This window comes from Cnephaeus nilssonii (assembly GCF_951640355.1).
Source record: "Cnephaeus nilssonii genome assembly, chromosome: 5".
Taxonomy (NCBI): domain Eukaryota; kingdom Metazoa; phylum Chordata; class Mammalia; order Chiroptera; family Vespertilionidae; genus Cnephaeus; species Cnephaeus nilssonii.
In genome coordinates, this window is record NC_137076.1 from 71,001,390 (window position 1) to 71,017,067 (window position 15,678).

Consider the following 15,678-nt stretch of genomic DNA (forward strand, 5'->3'; position numbering starts at 1 on the left):
AGGGGGTAGCTCTGCAGGGGCAGGGCAGAGGAATGGCCCACCCCTCCACAAGCCTTCCAGACTTGAACTGGAAAAGAGCCCAAGCCCAGCCGGGGTGGCTCCGTCGTTGAGCGGCGACCTATGAACCAGGAGGTCACGGTTGGATTCCTGGTCGGGGCACACCCCTGGGTTGCGAACTCGATCCCCCAGTAGGGGGCGTGGAGGAAGCAGTCAATCAATGACTCTTTTTCATCATTGTTTCTTTGTCTTCTCTCTGAAATAAATTAAAGGGGGGAGAGAAAAAAAAACGCCCAAGAGAAAAGGCTTGGTCTCGGTTTTGGTTTTCCTGACTTTCTGCTCCCTTTCCGTGTCAGTTTCATTCCAGGGCAACCTCCCCCTTCAACCCTCCAGGCCTCCTCCCCAACCTTCACCCCCAACCACCCTTGCACAATCTTGTTTGTTTTCTGTATAGCACTTGCACAAACCAGTTTTTTAAAAAATAGCATTTGACTTAAAATTATCTTGTGTGTTTGTTTATTCTGTCTTTCGGCCCCTAACACACCTCCGCTTAAGAATAAAAGCCCCATTTGGACGAGTACTCAGTACTGCTGTATCCCCAACACCATGTACTTGGAACACCTTAAGCTCAGAAATACTCTGAGATACCTAGTATCCTCCAATGGCTCCAAAACCTTCTGCAACACGCGGAGAGGGGGCAGTCCAGAGCCCCATATCCTGGCGAGTCGGGTCTGTGCACACCGAGCCTGGGTGGTCCTGGCCCACGCGAGCTTGGGGGCGGAGAGTTGAGTAAGCCTAGCCTGGGGCCGACCGCTGAGGCCCAGGCTGCCTCCGCCTCCGACCAGACTGGACCCCACCGGTTTTCCACAGCGCCGCAGGCTTTCCCACTTCCTCTGGAGGAGCCAGACTGGACCTGCCAGCTAGGCTAGGTCTGAGCAAAGCCCAGCTTCTTGGAGGACTTTGAATGCCAGGCAGACACCTCAGGCAGTTTCCCCTTTGTCATTGCTTCCCCAGGATGTGGTTCTCCTTGCATCTCTGTTTTGTCACTTTACAGTGTGCACCAAGTTTTATTACGTAGTTGATTTTGTCCATTTTACCCCGTTGGGATTGTGTTTGTTTTCGTTGGGAGAAGGGGCTGCTTCAGAGCAGGAAAACAGCTGTTCTCCACCAATTCAATAATAGTCTGTTTAGCCTTTTGCTAGTTTCCTAGGATTTGTTTTTAAAAATTTAACTCTTTGGTACAACCCTCCAGGCCTCCTCCCCAATTTACATGTCCATTTCATTTTGCACGTGGAAGTGCAACGTCTGACGTTGTTTTCCCACATTTTTGTCCAGTTATCACAGCACCTCTTACTAAATAATCCTTCTTACCGTCTCATTTTGAAGCCCTTCATCATCATATTAGAATTTTCTGCAATATGGAATCTATTTCTGGCTCTTCATTCTTTCCATTGAAGCGGTTTTATTTTTACATCAATGTCATATTGCTTTACTTGCTACTTTGTAATATGTTCTAATATGTGGTGGGATTAAATAAGGCTCACAAAAAGTGGGGGGAAAGAAACACAGGGTAATTAAGAAAGCAGGTCACTAGTTGCCTGGGGGTAGAGGTTAAGGGCTGACCACAGAGGGGCACAGAGGAATTGGGGGGGGGGGGGATGCCGGAATTATTTCATATCTTGATTGTAGGGTTAGTTATACAACTCTGCATTTGCCAATGCTCTAAAAACTGAACTCTAAAAAAGTTGAGTTTTCCTGTATGTAAATTATACCTTAAAATGGGAGAAGGGAAACAGATACACAAAGAACACACTAGATAAATCCTTTAAAAAAAAAAAAGTTTCTTGACCTAGATGGCAAGCCCTGGAATGCTCTCCTGAAAATACAGCCTTCCTTCCCTCAGAGGGAGTCCTCCCCTGCGAGCTGGTGGGTGGTGGCAGCAGCCGGTGATGCCCCCACTGCTTGCCCTCTGAAGAACCTGGGAGCGTCAGGTCTCATCCCATGGAGCTCAAGTTGCCTGCTCAGGCTGCCTCTTCCTTCCACCCTCCAGGCGGCTCCCAACAAGTCTCCGCTTCTTCTCGCAGTTCCTGCCCCTCCGTGCAAGGCTTTGGTTCAGGCCAGGAGTGGCTACATCATTTGCAGGCCCCAGAGCAAAATGAAAACATGAGGCCTCTTGTTCAAACATCATTAAGAAGTTCAAGATGGCAATAGCAGAGCATTGCACCAAAGTGCACGGCCCTTCTGTGTGTGGGACCCTGCATGACCACACAGGTCACACACACACAAAGCTAGTCCTGGTTCTGGCCCTTCCCTTTGGCTGCGGTTGGGACCCACCCACAGTCACAGGAAATGAGGTCTTCCTATGTCAGACAGAACCCTCCCCCAGGCCTGCCCCACGCTTCCCTGTGTCCAAGTCCAGGCCTGTCCTAGATGCCCTCATCCCATGATGCTCCTGAGGAAACCCCAACTCCCCTCTTCAGAGAAGCTTACCCCTGTTAAAGAAAAAAAAACAAAAGCACTGGCCGGTGTTCTCAATGGTTAGAGCACTGGCCCGAGCACCAAGTGGTCGCGGGTTCGATTCCTGGTCAAGGGCACATACTTGGGTTGCAACCAATCGATGTCTCTCTCACATCCATGTTTCTCTTTCTCTCTCTCCCCCCTCCTCTCTTTCACTATCTCAAAAAAGTCAATGGAAAATATATCCTCGGGTGAGGATTAACAAAAAAAAAGAGGGAAAAATAAAGAAAAAAATTTACTCATGACACTTGTTAGAATGGTAAGGAAGTCTTTATTCAAGAAGGACTACAGCGATGGAGATTTGCAGTAGGGGACAGAGAGTGGGCTCAACTCCAAACACAACAAGGAAAAGTAGAATTTATGGCCAAGGACCAGACTGGGGGTCAGTGGGTGGAAAATTCCTAAGCCCGGCTGGCGTAGCTTAGTGGTTGAGAGTCTCGACCTATGAACCAGGAGATCAAGGTTTGATTCCCGGTCAGGGCACAGGCCAGGGTTTCAGGCTTGATCCCCAATGGGGGCACATGGAGGAGGCAGCCAATCAATGATACTCTCTCATCATTGATGTTTCCATCTCTCTCTCCCTCTTCTTTCCTCTCTGAAATCAATAAAAATATATGTTTTAAAAAGAAAAGAAAATTACTACGAGAAAACCTCAGGGGATAGAGGGCATTCTGGCTAAATAGACCACAGGATTCTCAATGAAGGCAGGCCAGTGACCCGTGGAGGATGAGAAACCAAATTAAATGTGCAGGGTGATCTAGTATAGAGGATGGGCAATTCTGGCTAAACTGAGGATTCTTGCTAGAGCTGGACTGAACAAGAAAGGACACCTTCCAAGGTCAGACCTCGTCAAAAAGAGCTCAGAAGAGCCTAACAAGCCCTGGCTGTTGGTTGGGTTTCATCCATGCACCAGTTGCCAGTCAGAGCACAAACACTGGGATGTATTCCCAGCAGGGGGCGTGCAGGAGGCAGCCAATCAAGAGGTCTTTGTTGTTAATCCTCACCAGAGGATATTTTTTCCATCAATGTTGTGCTATCTCATGGATGTTTCTCTCCCTCCCTTTCTCTCTCTCAAAAAATTAATAAAAAAATTAAAATAGCTTAACCAAAGTTTGGTCAACCTTTGTCACCCCCACTCCATCACCTAGATAAGTTAGCCCACTCTCCTCTGAACTCCCATGGCACTCCCACCTCATCTCACGTGACACTTCTGTTGTAGGAAACCACACATTCTTTTTCTTTTCTGAATCCAATATAATGGGTGAAGCCCGGCCCCACGAGGTGATGGATTGCCACTGTGGGGCCTGCATCGTCTTTGGAGACAGGATCACTATACCTACAGCCCCAGGCCCCCAGTCTCAAAAATTTCCTCTCATGCTCCCTCTGCCTCCTTCACTATCTGACTTGATCGCTACGTTTGCACTGTCCTGTCTCCTGCCTGGCTCAGTCACTTCATGGCCATGTGTGTTGTCTCCTTCCTCCACCCACCGGGGGAAGGGCCAAGAAGGCAGAGGCCATGGTCCCCTCAGCTTCCACACCTGGGAACCACGCCAGGCCCTGTGCAGTGAGTGGCACCTAGCTCTGGCACCCTGGAGCTTGACAAACCTGGTTCACATCTGATGCCCATGGCACCTTTCCCACCAGCTCAAACCCATGTCCGTCAGGGGAGGGGGTCTGGTCCCTCTTGACTCCAAAGCTCCCCAGCGCAATCTGGGGTTGGAGCCAGAGCGGCTCTAGGGATAAAAACAAGACATGAGCCCAGCCGGTGTGGCTTAGTGGTTGAGCGTCTACCTATGAACCAGGAGGTTACGATTGGATTCCTGGTCAGGGCACATGCCCAGGTTGCAAGCTCAATCCTCAGTGTGAGACGTGCAGGAGGCAGCCAATCAATGATTCGTTCTCATCATTGATGTTTCTCTCTCTCTCCCTCTCCCTCTCTGAAATCAATAAAAAATATATTACAAAACAAACAACCAAAACAAGACATAGCTCTGGCTGGGCAAGGCCCACAGTCCAGAGATGAAGGGACAATTCCAGCAGCATAGAAAGAACTGGTGGAGAGGTATATGGGGGCCATGGGCACAGGGAGGTGGATTGCCCTGATTTCAGAAAAGGCTTCCCTGTCCAGCCGACGTGGCTCAGTGGTTGAGCGTCCACCTTTGAACCAGGTCACGGTTCAATTCCCGGTCAGGGCATGATTCCCAGTGGGGGGCGTGCAGGATGCGGCTGCTCAATGATTCTCTCTCATTATTGATATTTCTATCTCTCTCTCTCCCTCTCTGAAATCAATAAAAATACAATATTTAAAAAAAAAGAAAAAAAGGCTTCCTTGATGAGACAAGATCTGAGCACAGTGAGGGGGCTTTGCCTAGAGAAGGAAGGCCCAGAGGGCTGCTGGGGTCCGAAGGGGCACCACCATCAGTGACTCAGGGGGCTGGACTGCCAGAGGCTTCAAGTGGCAGGCTGAGGGGCCCAGGGAGCATGACACCATCTGAGCTGAGAAAAGGAGGGACCAGGGGCAGGGATCCCGGGGTGGGGCTCACCACAGTTCTGAAGAATTGGCTGCCCAGGCCTATTCTGCTGCTGGAGGGGGCCCTAGGGGCCTGCCAGGGGCGGGAGGGAAGAGCTGCCCTGAAGCAGTAGCCACCACAGTGGCACCTGTAATTGTCTGGTCCCAGAGCCCTAGAGCCACCAAGCTGGCTTGGGGACTCGGAACTGGTTCTCCAGGCAGGGATGAGCTAATAAGGATCAAGTTTCCTCTGAGACACCTCAGCTTGGCTCTCTTGAGCCCTCCCCCTGCATCTGGGCCTGGTCTTGGTTTCTGGCATAGCTGCCAAGTTTTGGTACCGCCCACCCACTCCCCACTGGCAGTACTGGCAGGCCCAGCTCTCTAATTGCTGGGTGAGGAGCTGTTCTGCAGAGGTGGTACATGGAAAAGTGGACCCTGGCCATGGCAGGGCATGTGGGCACCCAGCCCAACTTGCTCCAGGCCCTGAGGAGGGAGTGGCCCAGACTTCAGGCCAGCACTCAGCTGTGGGGGCGGAGGGGGCCCTCCTGAGGGCCACTGGCCCAGAAACCTGGGTTTGGGAGGGTCTGAAATGGATACTAAGGCCTGTGGGGAACTGACCCAGGTGTTCCCTCTCCCTCCCCAGGCTGAGGGGTGGGCCTAGATGGGTCTCAGCTAGGCCCAGGGGTCTGCCCTGGACACAGGTTCCACTAGCTAAAGGGACTGGAGCCAGGGGGCAAGTAATGGAGCAGAGGGAGCGGCAGGAAGCAGCCCAGGAGCCCCAAACACACCCCCTCAGACACACCTACCACCCACAGCACATCTCTACACACACCTGCCACTCACAGGGCCAGACACACCATCCCCTTGGCAGTCAATTCACACACCCCTCCCCACCCTGAAAAGGCAGGGCACACTGGCTCACACTCTACAGCCCAATCCACACCCCATGCACAGGCCCCACCTGCTGGGGCCTGAGTGGCTGCCAGGCTTGGCTAGGAGGGCAGGGCACGGCCACTGGGAGCAAACTGGGGAATCTCTGCTGAGAAGTGCCTGCCCCACCAGAACAGACACTGGGAGGGGAGAAGTCTGTGTGCTGCTTCCCCTGGGGCAGAAAGATTCAAACCTGAGCCCCCATGCCCTGGCAGCCTAACAGTGCCTGGCAGAAGGGAAGCCCTCAATGCATGCCAGCAGTCACAATGATTCACCTGTCAGGGCGCCGAGCTTCACTACAAGGGCAAGGGGTGGGGAGATGCTACCTGCACAGCCAGTCTGGGTCTGTGCACCACGCCACCCTCCGGGAGGGGGCAAAGGCCCAGAGAGGAAACCAGGCATCTGAGAGGCAGGGGCTGCTTTTCAGAATACAAATGAGCTCCTACCTCACCCCTGCTTAAAAATACTCCAGGGTCCTCCATGCCTATGGGGAAATGCCCACGTTCCTTGCAGTGGCAAAGGCCCATTACCCACTGACCCACAAGCTTTCTCTGCCTGCCTCCCGCACCTTCCCAAAGCCCGATCTCTATGTAGGGGGGTGGTGAACCACAGCCGGACAGGAAGGTGAGAGGTGGGTTCTGGGAGGGACAGGTCCCTACAGGATCCTTAGGGAGCCCAGAAGAGGTGTCTTAGGCTAGCCCTAAACCCAGCAGGGGCCTGGGCACTGGGGCCAACTTTCCACCAAGAGAACGTTTCATGTTCTAACAATGAAGTCACCAATGCCTTGGGTGACTTGCCCTTTTGTTTTCCCGGGTTCCCTGGCATCGTTCCTTCTGAAAAATCCCACTGGTGCTGAAGAAAGGAATTTCAGCCCACACGGCAGCTACGGAGCCATGTGGTGCTGGGGCAAGGAGGATGACTCCTCCACTTGCCAACACACGTGCCCAGCAGCTGTGCACACAGGAACTGGGTACAACCTCCCACTGACCAGGACTCTGGGAGGAGCTATAGTCCAGGTCCACAGCCCCCAACCCCAACCATCCTTGATCTAGGCCGGGGACAGGCCCAACGTATCACCAAGGGCCTCCTCATAGAAAATGTGGTTTTATTCTGGGGGAGGCCAATGTTATTTTCCCAGCCTTCCTCCCACATGCCTGCCCATCTACATCTTGAGCGCCTCATCTCCCAGTCTCCCTTTCCTAGGGCCACACCTACTCCAGGAGCAGGCTGGGCCCTGCAGGGGTACGTTTCAGCCAGGTGGGCCTGGGCCTGGGCCTGGCTCCTGCTGCTGGCACCCTCCCCAGCCCACGGCCCCACTGGGATCCTCCTCTCGGGGAGCCTCCCCGTCCCTGGTTGGCTTCAGCAGATTCTGCCCCAGATCAATGTCAGGAAGCAGCCGGCTGTCTCGGGGAGGGCTTGCCCAAGCCTTCTTCTGACAGTGATTCTGCTGTCAGCTCTCTCCGCTGGCCTCAGATCTTGGAGGACTCAAGCCGAGGACTCCAGGGCGTGGAGGGCTCCCGCAGCGCCTGCAGTTCCTGCTCCAGTGCCTGGTTGCGGCGGTACATGTCCATGTAGCCCCCCTGGATCTCCCGCTGGTAGCGCAGCACCCGCTCCTTCTCCTCCTGCCAGGTCCGCCGCTCCTGCTCGAAGCGTAGCGCCTGCTCTTGGCCCCGGAGTCGCTCCTGCAGCAGCTCCGCCCGCAGCTGCTCGGCACCATCCCCGGCCTCACTGCCTCCTGCCTCCCCCAGCAGCCCCCGGCTCTTGCAGTCATCGGTCTCACAACTCCCCGGGGCTTCCTCCCGGGGGGCCTGCTCCTGCAGGCTCCGCACAGCCTCGTGCAGCCGGGCCAGCTCTGCGTCCTGGGCCTGGGCTTGTGCCCGGCTGCCCCGAAGTTGTGTCTTTAGGCTGAAGATCTCAGCCAGCTTCTGGGCCAGCTCGGCCTGGGCCTCCCGCAGCTGCTGCTTCAGGAGGCTAATCTCCGCTGTCTTCTGGCACACCTGGAAGGGGCACAGGAGGGGCGAGCGCCACGCAAGGCTGGGTCAGGGGGCTGGGTCAGGGGGTGGGCAGAGGAGGGGGCTGCAGAAATGGGGACAGGAGAGTTCCTGAGAGCCCGGTCTCTCACCTCCCATCGTGCTTCCTCCTCTGGCCGAGTGCTGGGGTCAGCATCTGGGGGCCGATGCTCAGCGGCCAGGCCCTGCTGTGCCCGCAGCTCCTTGCGCAGGCGACGCTGCTCCTGCTGGGCCATGAACAGCTGGAGCTGGAGGTTCCTCTCGCTGCGCTCAGCCTTCTGGGCCACCTCATGCAGCCGCTCCAGGTACAGGCGCTTCAGCTCAGACAGCCACAGCCGCTGGCGTTCCTCCAGCACCTGCCAAGGGAAAGAGGCACCGGATAGCCGCAGCCGACGTCCTGCACCCGAAAACCACAGGACCAGGGCCCAACGCCCTGGCCACACGTGCCCTACCTGGGATGCCCTCCAGAGGTGAAGTGTCCCCAACATATTCCCGCCCTCCCCTCCCCAGGGAGTCTCTCCCTCCCTCTTATACAACCCCAGCAAGAACCACGAGTGACCCGACATTCCACCACGTGGGGCGGGGGGAGAGGAGCTGATGCATCTCCTTCTTTCTCTCATGTCCAGAGTCATGGGGGGGGGGGGGGGGATGGGCTGAGGACGCTGCCCGGGACTCCAATGCCAAGGGATACAGCAGGACCCCAGGCAGAGGCTGCCCTCACCTGTGTGAAGTGATTGACGCCATCCTGGTCACTGAGGCCTCTCTTGAGATCCTCACAGGTGTCGGGAAGCATGGCCACCACCTCCTCGGCAGTGTGGCAAGAGAGCTCATAGGGCGGCGGGGGCTCAGGCAGGCAGTTCAACCCGGCCAGTGGCCCAGCCTCCTTTGGGCTCCGAGAGGCACGATCCAGGGAGCCCCCAAGGTGGTTAATGTGGCCCAGGGAGGAACTGAAGGGGCCAGGGCCCATGCCAGGACTTCGGCTAAAGCTGCCCCCACTGGAGGAGTCAGACAGGCTGGGCTCGGGTTCGGGGCCGCCCTCGTCCAGGCTGAGGGCGTGCAGCAGCTGGGCACGGGCCTGTGCCTGGCTGGCCCGGGGCCCTGGGCTCAGGGGTGGGTGGCAGGCCAGAGTGTGCAGACTGCCGTTGCTGCGCCACAGCTTCTGGCCCTTGTGGGCCGCCAGGCTCTGCATGGACAGGAAGCCTTTCCCGGTGCCCGCCACAGGCTTGAACACCGACGGGCGAATACGGCACTGCCAGGAAGAGAGGGCAGGGTAAGGCCCTGGGCTAACAGCACTGCCCTACGATGCTCCCACAGCCCTGGGGGTCCTTTCAGACACGGGGTGCCTGCCACTGGGAAGCAATGACCAGGCTAGTCCATAGCAGGACTTTCAGGTCCAAGCCCTGTCCCAGCGCCGAGGTCTCCAAGGAGGCCCCAAGCTCCCCATCCCACCCTCCCACCCCAGGGAGGGGTTTGGGCAGAGGTGCACCTTGTCAAAACGTCCCCGCTCGGGCAGCGAGGTCTTGCTGAAGTCACCGGCCCGGGGATGTTCCTGGTAGTAGAGGGTGGCATAGTCGGCAGGCTCGTTCCGAGCGGCCCGCTTGGTGGTCTTGCCGTCTTTCTTAGGGAGGTGCAAGTAGCTGAGGAGCTCACGTTGGCCCAAGCCCTTCCGGAGGAGCCCATCAGGCTGGCGGGAGCCTCGGGATCCCTCAAGTGCTGCCCGTAGCTCTTCAGGGGAGAAGTCCTGCCGTTCCAACAGGCTGCCCACGCTGCCCATGGCAATGCCAGCAGGGCCTGGGGCTGTGTCCATGAAGTTTCAACACGGCACAGGCAGCTGCTTCTAGAGATCAAGAGGCTCCATCAGGGGCAGGTGGGTGCTTGCTGCCCACCTGCCCTTGATGCCCTAAAACCAGGTGCTTGTTCTGTGTCAGCTCCCCCTCTGGCCCAGGCCCAGGAGAGGCAGATATGGATATGGAGAGAATGCAGCACAGAGTACCTAGGCTAGCAAGAAGAAGGGGCACAAAGCCCTAAAGCCACCTGCCCGGTACCCCAGCATCAGCTAGCAGCTGGTGTGTGATTGGGGGTGGGGAGGTAGGGATGAGGGGAGGCATTGAAACAGCAGGACAGGGCCCTTCCCAGGACTGGGCCAGTTGAGGACTCAGGCTCTGTCTGACTCTGACCTTGCTCACTCTCCTGCTAGACTCCCCCCACAATCTGGGAAGTAGGCAGAGGGCACAGGGAACCAGGGCCAGCCGCCTCAGATACTCCATTCCTTCTTCTTTCCTTGGGAGAGGGGAAACCCAGTTCAGCCCTCTTCCTGCGGAGAGTGAGTTCCCCAAGGGAAGCACCTGGCACGGGTGGGGTTGCACCAGGCAGTGTGAGGGATACAAACAGGAAGGGCCCAAGGGGAGGAAGGATGGAGGGAACAATGGCCACGGTTTCCGGAACAGGTGTTCACCTTGGGCCATGGTGAGAGGCAGGGGGAAGGGGCCGCCAGAACCCCTGCCAGCCCTTATATCCGCTAGAGAGCCCACCACCAGGTGTGAGGCTGGGGGCAGGGGTGTCTCTAAATCTTGACCCTGCATTGAGCCAGTCAGTGTGGGGGGCCTGGCTTCCTCATGCGTACAATGGCCATGACAGCTCATCACTCAGGGATGCCTAGAGAATGGGCTAAGACAATAGAACAAAGCGCCCAGTCAGCAGCCAGGGTCAACGCAGGCTGGCCAGAGCAGAGCTTAGCTGGTCAGACAATGAGCATTACCGGTGGGAGACTCAGTGGCCAGGCTCCCACCTGTGCTGGGACCATACAATGGAGGTGGGACCTGTACCTAGTGCCCGGCTGGATCCCCTGTGCTAAGCCCAGTGCTCAGCATGCTGGATGAACCAATGCCACCTTCTCTCCCTCCCACCCAGCTGCTCCCATTCCCAGTTAGACCCCAGCAGGCACGCTGCAGCTGTGAGTCCCCCACAACCTCCCCAATATGCCACCGGGACACCCACTCCCATCCCAAACAATGGTCGTTAGGAGGCTCCATCTTCCTCAGCCATTTCCAGGTTTTGTGTTTGTGGAAGACAAAGCTCTCTAGGAGTAAAAGGGAAGGAGGGTGCAGCCCTGCCCCCTCACATGTGGCCCTCCACCTCACCCTGGGCAAAACTAACCTTCCCAACCCTTCCCTCCCAGGCCCCAGTTCCCTCAACACCTCCCGTGGTGTCACAGGCCACACAGGGTCAGGGGACTCTTCCAGGTAAGGAATCACAAGTGCTAAGCACCTACAGAGACACAGGGGTCTCACTGAGTCCTGAGACCTAGGTACTATCTATTTTTTTAGGTAAGGACACTAGGGCTCTGAAAGGTGAAATGGTTTGCCCAAGGTCACAGAGCTGGCCAGGGTGAGGACACCGGTGATCCAGCACCATGCTGCCAAATGACCAAGGATGTCACCCATGTCCCAAAGAGGTGGAATGGAAGCACTGATCTCCCAATCTGACACCCCTTCACCACGACAAACCCACCCGGTCACAGATACCTCTGTGTCTGAGAGGGCACTGAACTCCTGTCAGAGGTGGGACAGCAGACAAGCAGGTGTCCTGGCCTGCTCTCACACTGATTCTCCATGGGGCACCTCTCTTCACCATGCCTCAGTCTCCCCATCTCTGAGGTGGGGAAAGACCCTGCCTGCCCTGCCTTCCTTATGGGATTACCGTGACAGTCACAGAGACAACAGAGGCAAAAGGTCTTGTGAACTCTAAGCCCAGTGCAACAAGGGGGGGGGGGGGCGGGGGGGGAGATGCCGTGGACGATGGTGACAGTGATGCCAACTACGCTCACTTCATCCCAAATACACACCATCTCACCTTCCCCTGGGCAGATCCTCACTTCCTGTCTCAGGGAGCAATAACTGACATCCCCTGTGCCCCACAAAGAGTCTCGGTCTAGAGAGGCAGCCATGGCCATAACAGCATCTACGCCAGCCACACACATGTTGCAGTCCAGTCAGTGCCACCAGCAGCACAGAGGCTCCTATATTAGAGGACACAACGGCAGACAGTCACGCTCAAGGTCACCCACACGGCACTGAACACGCTCTGGGACACATATACATAATAATACAGGAATACCCCAGCAGGAGAGACCAGGAGGAACCAAATAGGTCCCGGCCCAGAGACTAGATGCAGAGGGGGGGTGGGGGGGGGGCGTGTGAAGGTGGTGAGGGAGGCATGAGCATGAGGCCAGCTTCCCTCCACGAGTGACTTGAGCAATTAGGAACAGCTATGGAGCTGGAGGAAGAGGCACAGGCAGCCCCTTTCCTTTGTCTTTCTATAAGGCCCCCACCCTCCACCCCTCCACAGTCACTTCTCTGGCTGTCTTACCAGCTAGCACCTTTTCCTAGAAGGGTCCCTCCACCTCCCTGCCTCCCCCCAACACACACGCCTTCCTGTTGCCTGGAAGCCCAGGGACTGGCCTGACCAGACCAGGACAGCTGTGGGCTGGAGAGGATTTGGTGGGGACGTGGGGGAGAAACAGCAACTGGGGAGGGATCAGAGCCTAAAGCCAGATGCCTCTAAGTGCCTGGGCTTGCTTGCTCTGGGGCCCAGAGCTCTGCCCAGAGCTGAAAACTCCCCACAACCCCACAGGCTAGGTTTGGGCTCGGCCTTCTGCACAGGCCCCACGTGGCCCCAACAGGGCCTTTACTCCCACTCCCACCCCCTGGCCCCAAGATTAGCCAGCAGACTGAAAGTCCTGAACACAGAGGGACATCTCTTCTGGACCACCCTGGGTGGAGCCAGGAGAATGGGTCTGGGGGAGCAGAGACAGAACATCAAGAAGGCATCCTGGCATCCATTAGTGGGTGCCTTGGTGTGTCAGCCTGACACAGGGCTACCATAGCCTCACAACACGCACAGGAGGGGAGTAGTGTCAACCCCCACTTCATAAGAGAACACTGAGGCCCAGGTGTTGAAATAATGTGCCCAAGGTCATGTTCAGCTGCACAGGAGGAAGTAAGTGCACAGGCTCCCCACCATGCATCTCCTCTGGGGTGGGACATCCCAGAGCAAGTGGGCAGGAAGCTCCCACTCCCAACTCTGCTGCATCAGCCCCTCCTGAGCCCTGACAGCCCATAAGAGGGGGTGTGTGGAGGGGGGGCGGTGTCCCACCACCTGCTGGGGAATCAGTTTTGCTGAGGGGTGTGTCTGCAGCTGCCCCTGAGGAATGGGACTGGAATGTCCCAGTTCCAAAAGAGGGGGCAGTGGATGCGGAGGGGCCAGGAAGGGGGCATACCCTGGACACCCTGCAACACTTGGAGAGGCAGAGCCGTGGCCAACCCCTGCAGGAGTGATGCTTTGTCCCACTATAGAGTCACTCACAGTTGCAGGGCACTCTACAGTGTTCTTCAGCCCTTTCATTCCATCGTCTCATCTCCATGAAAGCTTCGTGAGGACAGGCCGAGTAGCAGTGACTGTCACTCCATTTTACAGACAAGGAAACAGGCCCAGAAAGAGGAAGCAAGTTGCCCAAGAACCCACAGCGACAGCCATCCCAACTCCCAGGGCAAGGTCCTCCGCACTGCATCAGGCTATCCCAGCCAGGGGTCGCCACTGCCCCCCATGGGCACTCCCTGCTGTGTATGTATGTCTGCCCAGCCCCCACCGCTGCTGCTCCCAAGGGCGTGTGCAACCAAGCTGGGTTGGATTCCAGTCCCCTTAGCCTGGAATCCCTCACGCCTGCCCCTGGATCAGGAGGAAATAGTGGCAGCGCTGCTGCTTGGGGACTTTCAGCCCTGGAAGCTGCTGGCTCTAGAGGCGGTAGTGGGAGCAGGCTGGTCGAATTCATTCACAGTCTGGCACATACACACCCACACATAGCCAGCCAGCACAAGAGCCCTGCCCAGGAGGGCGCTGGGAGGAGGCTGATCACCTAGTCCAGGATGGTGATCTCTGCCTCTGCCTCCTCCCCAGGCCAAGCAGGGAGAGGGCATGGTGGCCAAGGCAGAGGGGCAGCCAGGCTGAGCCCCTGATGCAAAGGAGGAGAACCCCAATCTGTTCTTGGGGGAGAGTGGTGCCGGTGAAAGAGGCAGGGTCCCAGTTCTATCTCTGCACACAGCCAGAGCCCTGATTTCGGCTGGCCCCGGGCCAGCCCTCACTTTGGCCAAAGGTTGTGGCGTTGCTCTGGCCGCCAAGACGTGGGAGCATCCCAGGTTGGGGGCCCAGGAGGCAAGCTGGCAGCTTCCGCCCGCCCGTACAGGGCAGGGGGGTTGAAGGACGAAGCGGGTATTGCGGAGGGGGCGGGAGAGGGGTCTCATGGGGAAGGAGAGGCAAAGGAGGTAGGCATCCTTTCGGAATTTGCCCCGGGAAAGCTGTGGCAGAGGCTGGCTAGGGCTCCCCAGAACTGCGGGAGGTCATTTAACTACCTGGGGGACGGGAGGGGCAGTCTCTTCCTGGCGCCTTCCTGGGGCCTGCCCGGAGCGGTGGGGCTGGGAGACAGGGGCCGAGGTCAGGCTCCCTTGCCAAGGGCATCTGCCCCACCCTCGCCGCGACGCAGGGGTCCCGAACGCAGATTCACGGAAAGCGCGTTTGCGGGGATTGCGGAGAGCAGCACAACCTGCCGCCGGCCCCTCCAGCGGAGCGTGTGGGTGGGTCCCTGATCCCGAGCCTCAATGCCTCGGCGCCCGGAGCCGGGGACACCTGGGCGCACACCGCACCCGGGCACCCCCACCCACTTAGACGGAGACCTCGGCCGGCGGGGCTGAGGCTTGGCCAAGGTCGCCGGGAAAGGGGAGACCTCGCGAACGGCCCCACCCCCCGAGTCCAGCCGCGGCCCCTGGCGCGCCCCACTTACCATGCTGGCCCCGCTCCGCACCCCGCGCGCGCTGCACTTCGCTCGCGCGGATTTGAACCCTCCCTCCAGGGCGCGGGTCCTGTGGAGACTGCGAGCCGGGCCGGAGCGGCTGGGTGGCAGACGTCGGGAAAACGCGGGCGGGCGCCGGAGCCGGATTGACGAGGGAGGGACGCGCTCGGTGGCGCTGGCTCGCATGCCCCAGAGGCGGAGGGAAAACCCGGCCTGACTCACCCGCGCACCGCCAGCCCGAAGCGTGGCCGGGGCCTCGGGAGGGGAGGGGAGGGGACGAGGGGCAACCCCCGCCCACTGCCAGCCAACCTGAGCCCCGCCCCGGCCCCACGAGCCCCCTGCCGGCTGCTCCTAGCGCAGCGCCGCTCCGTACCCGCCCGCTCGGACCCCGGCTGGTCCGCTTCCCCGAGCGCGGACGACGCCCCCAAAGCGCGCTCCGCCTGCCCCGCTCCTCCTCCTGCCTTCGCGGTCCCTCTCTGTTTCCTGAGCAGCTTCGGAAGAGGCTCGTTCAGTCCATCACCTCCCTGATCCTCGCCGTGTTCTCTTAGGTAAATATGATCCCCTTTTGAGGCTGAGCAAGACAGTACTCCTGAGAGGTGGAAATCCAGCAAATCCAGATGCCTTCAGGAACCAAATCATTTGAGTCGAACACTTGGATGTAAGACTGTAGAAGAAATGGAGACAGGGACAGAAATGGATACCTAAAGGCATTCAGATCGAAAACTATTAAACACCCGTGTCTTCCTCAAAAAGTGAAACAGAGTTACCTTCTGACCCAGCAATTACACTCTTAGGTATATACCCCCAAAAACTGAAAACAGGGACTCAAACAAGTACCTGCACGCCAGTGTGTGTGGCAGGACTATTCATAA

At 57.8% G+C, this 15,678-nt stretch overlaps 1 protein-coding gene across 2 annotated transcripts; it reads right to left on the reverse strand.

Annotated features, from left to right (window-relative positions):
* Window positions 1-2,802: 2,802 nt before the first annotated feature.
* On the reverse strand, window positions 2,803-15,048 carry N4BP3 (NEDD4 binding protein 3). Of its 2 annotated transcripts, none has more exons than XM_079770653.1 (5): window positions 14,798-15,048; window positions 9,449-9,799; window positions 8,684-9,211; window positions 8,076-8,318; window positions 2,803-7,950 (listed from the first exon to the last, which is right to left on the reverse strand). In XM_079770653.1, exons 2-5 carry the CDS (start codon window positions 9,767-9,769, stop codon window positions 7,423-7,425), a joined length of 1,620 nt encoding a protein of 539 aa, XP_079626779.1. In that variant the 5' UTR covers window positions 9,770-9,799; window positions 14,798-15,048; the 3' UTR covers window positions 2,803-7,422. The 2 variants fall into 2 exon arrangements, with proteins under 2 accessions (XP_079626779.1, XP_079626780.1); XM_079770654.1 differs by lacking the exon at window positions 14,798-15,048 and adding an exon at window positions 10,140-10,318.
* Between the last annotated feature and the right edge of the window lie 630 nt (window positions 15,049-15,678).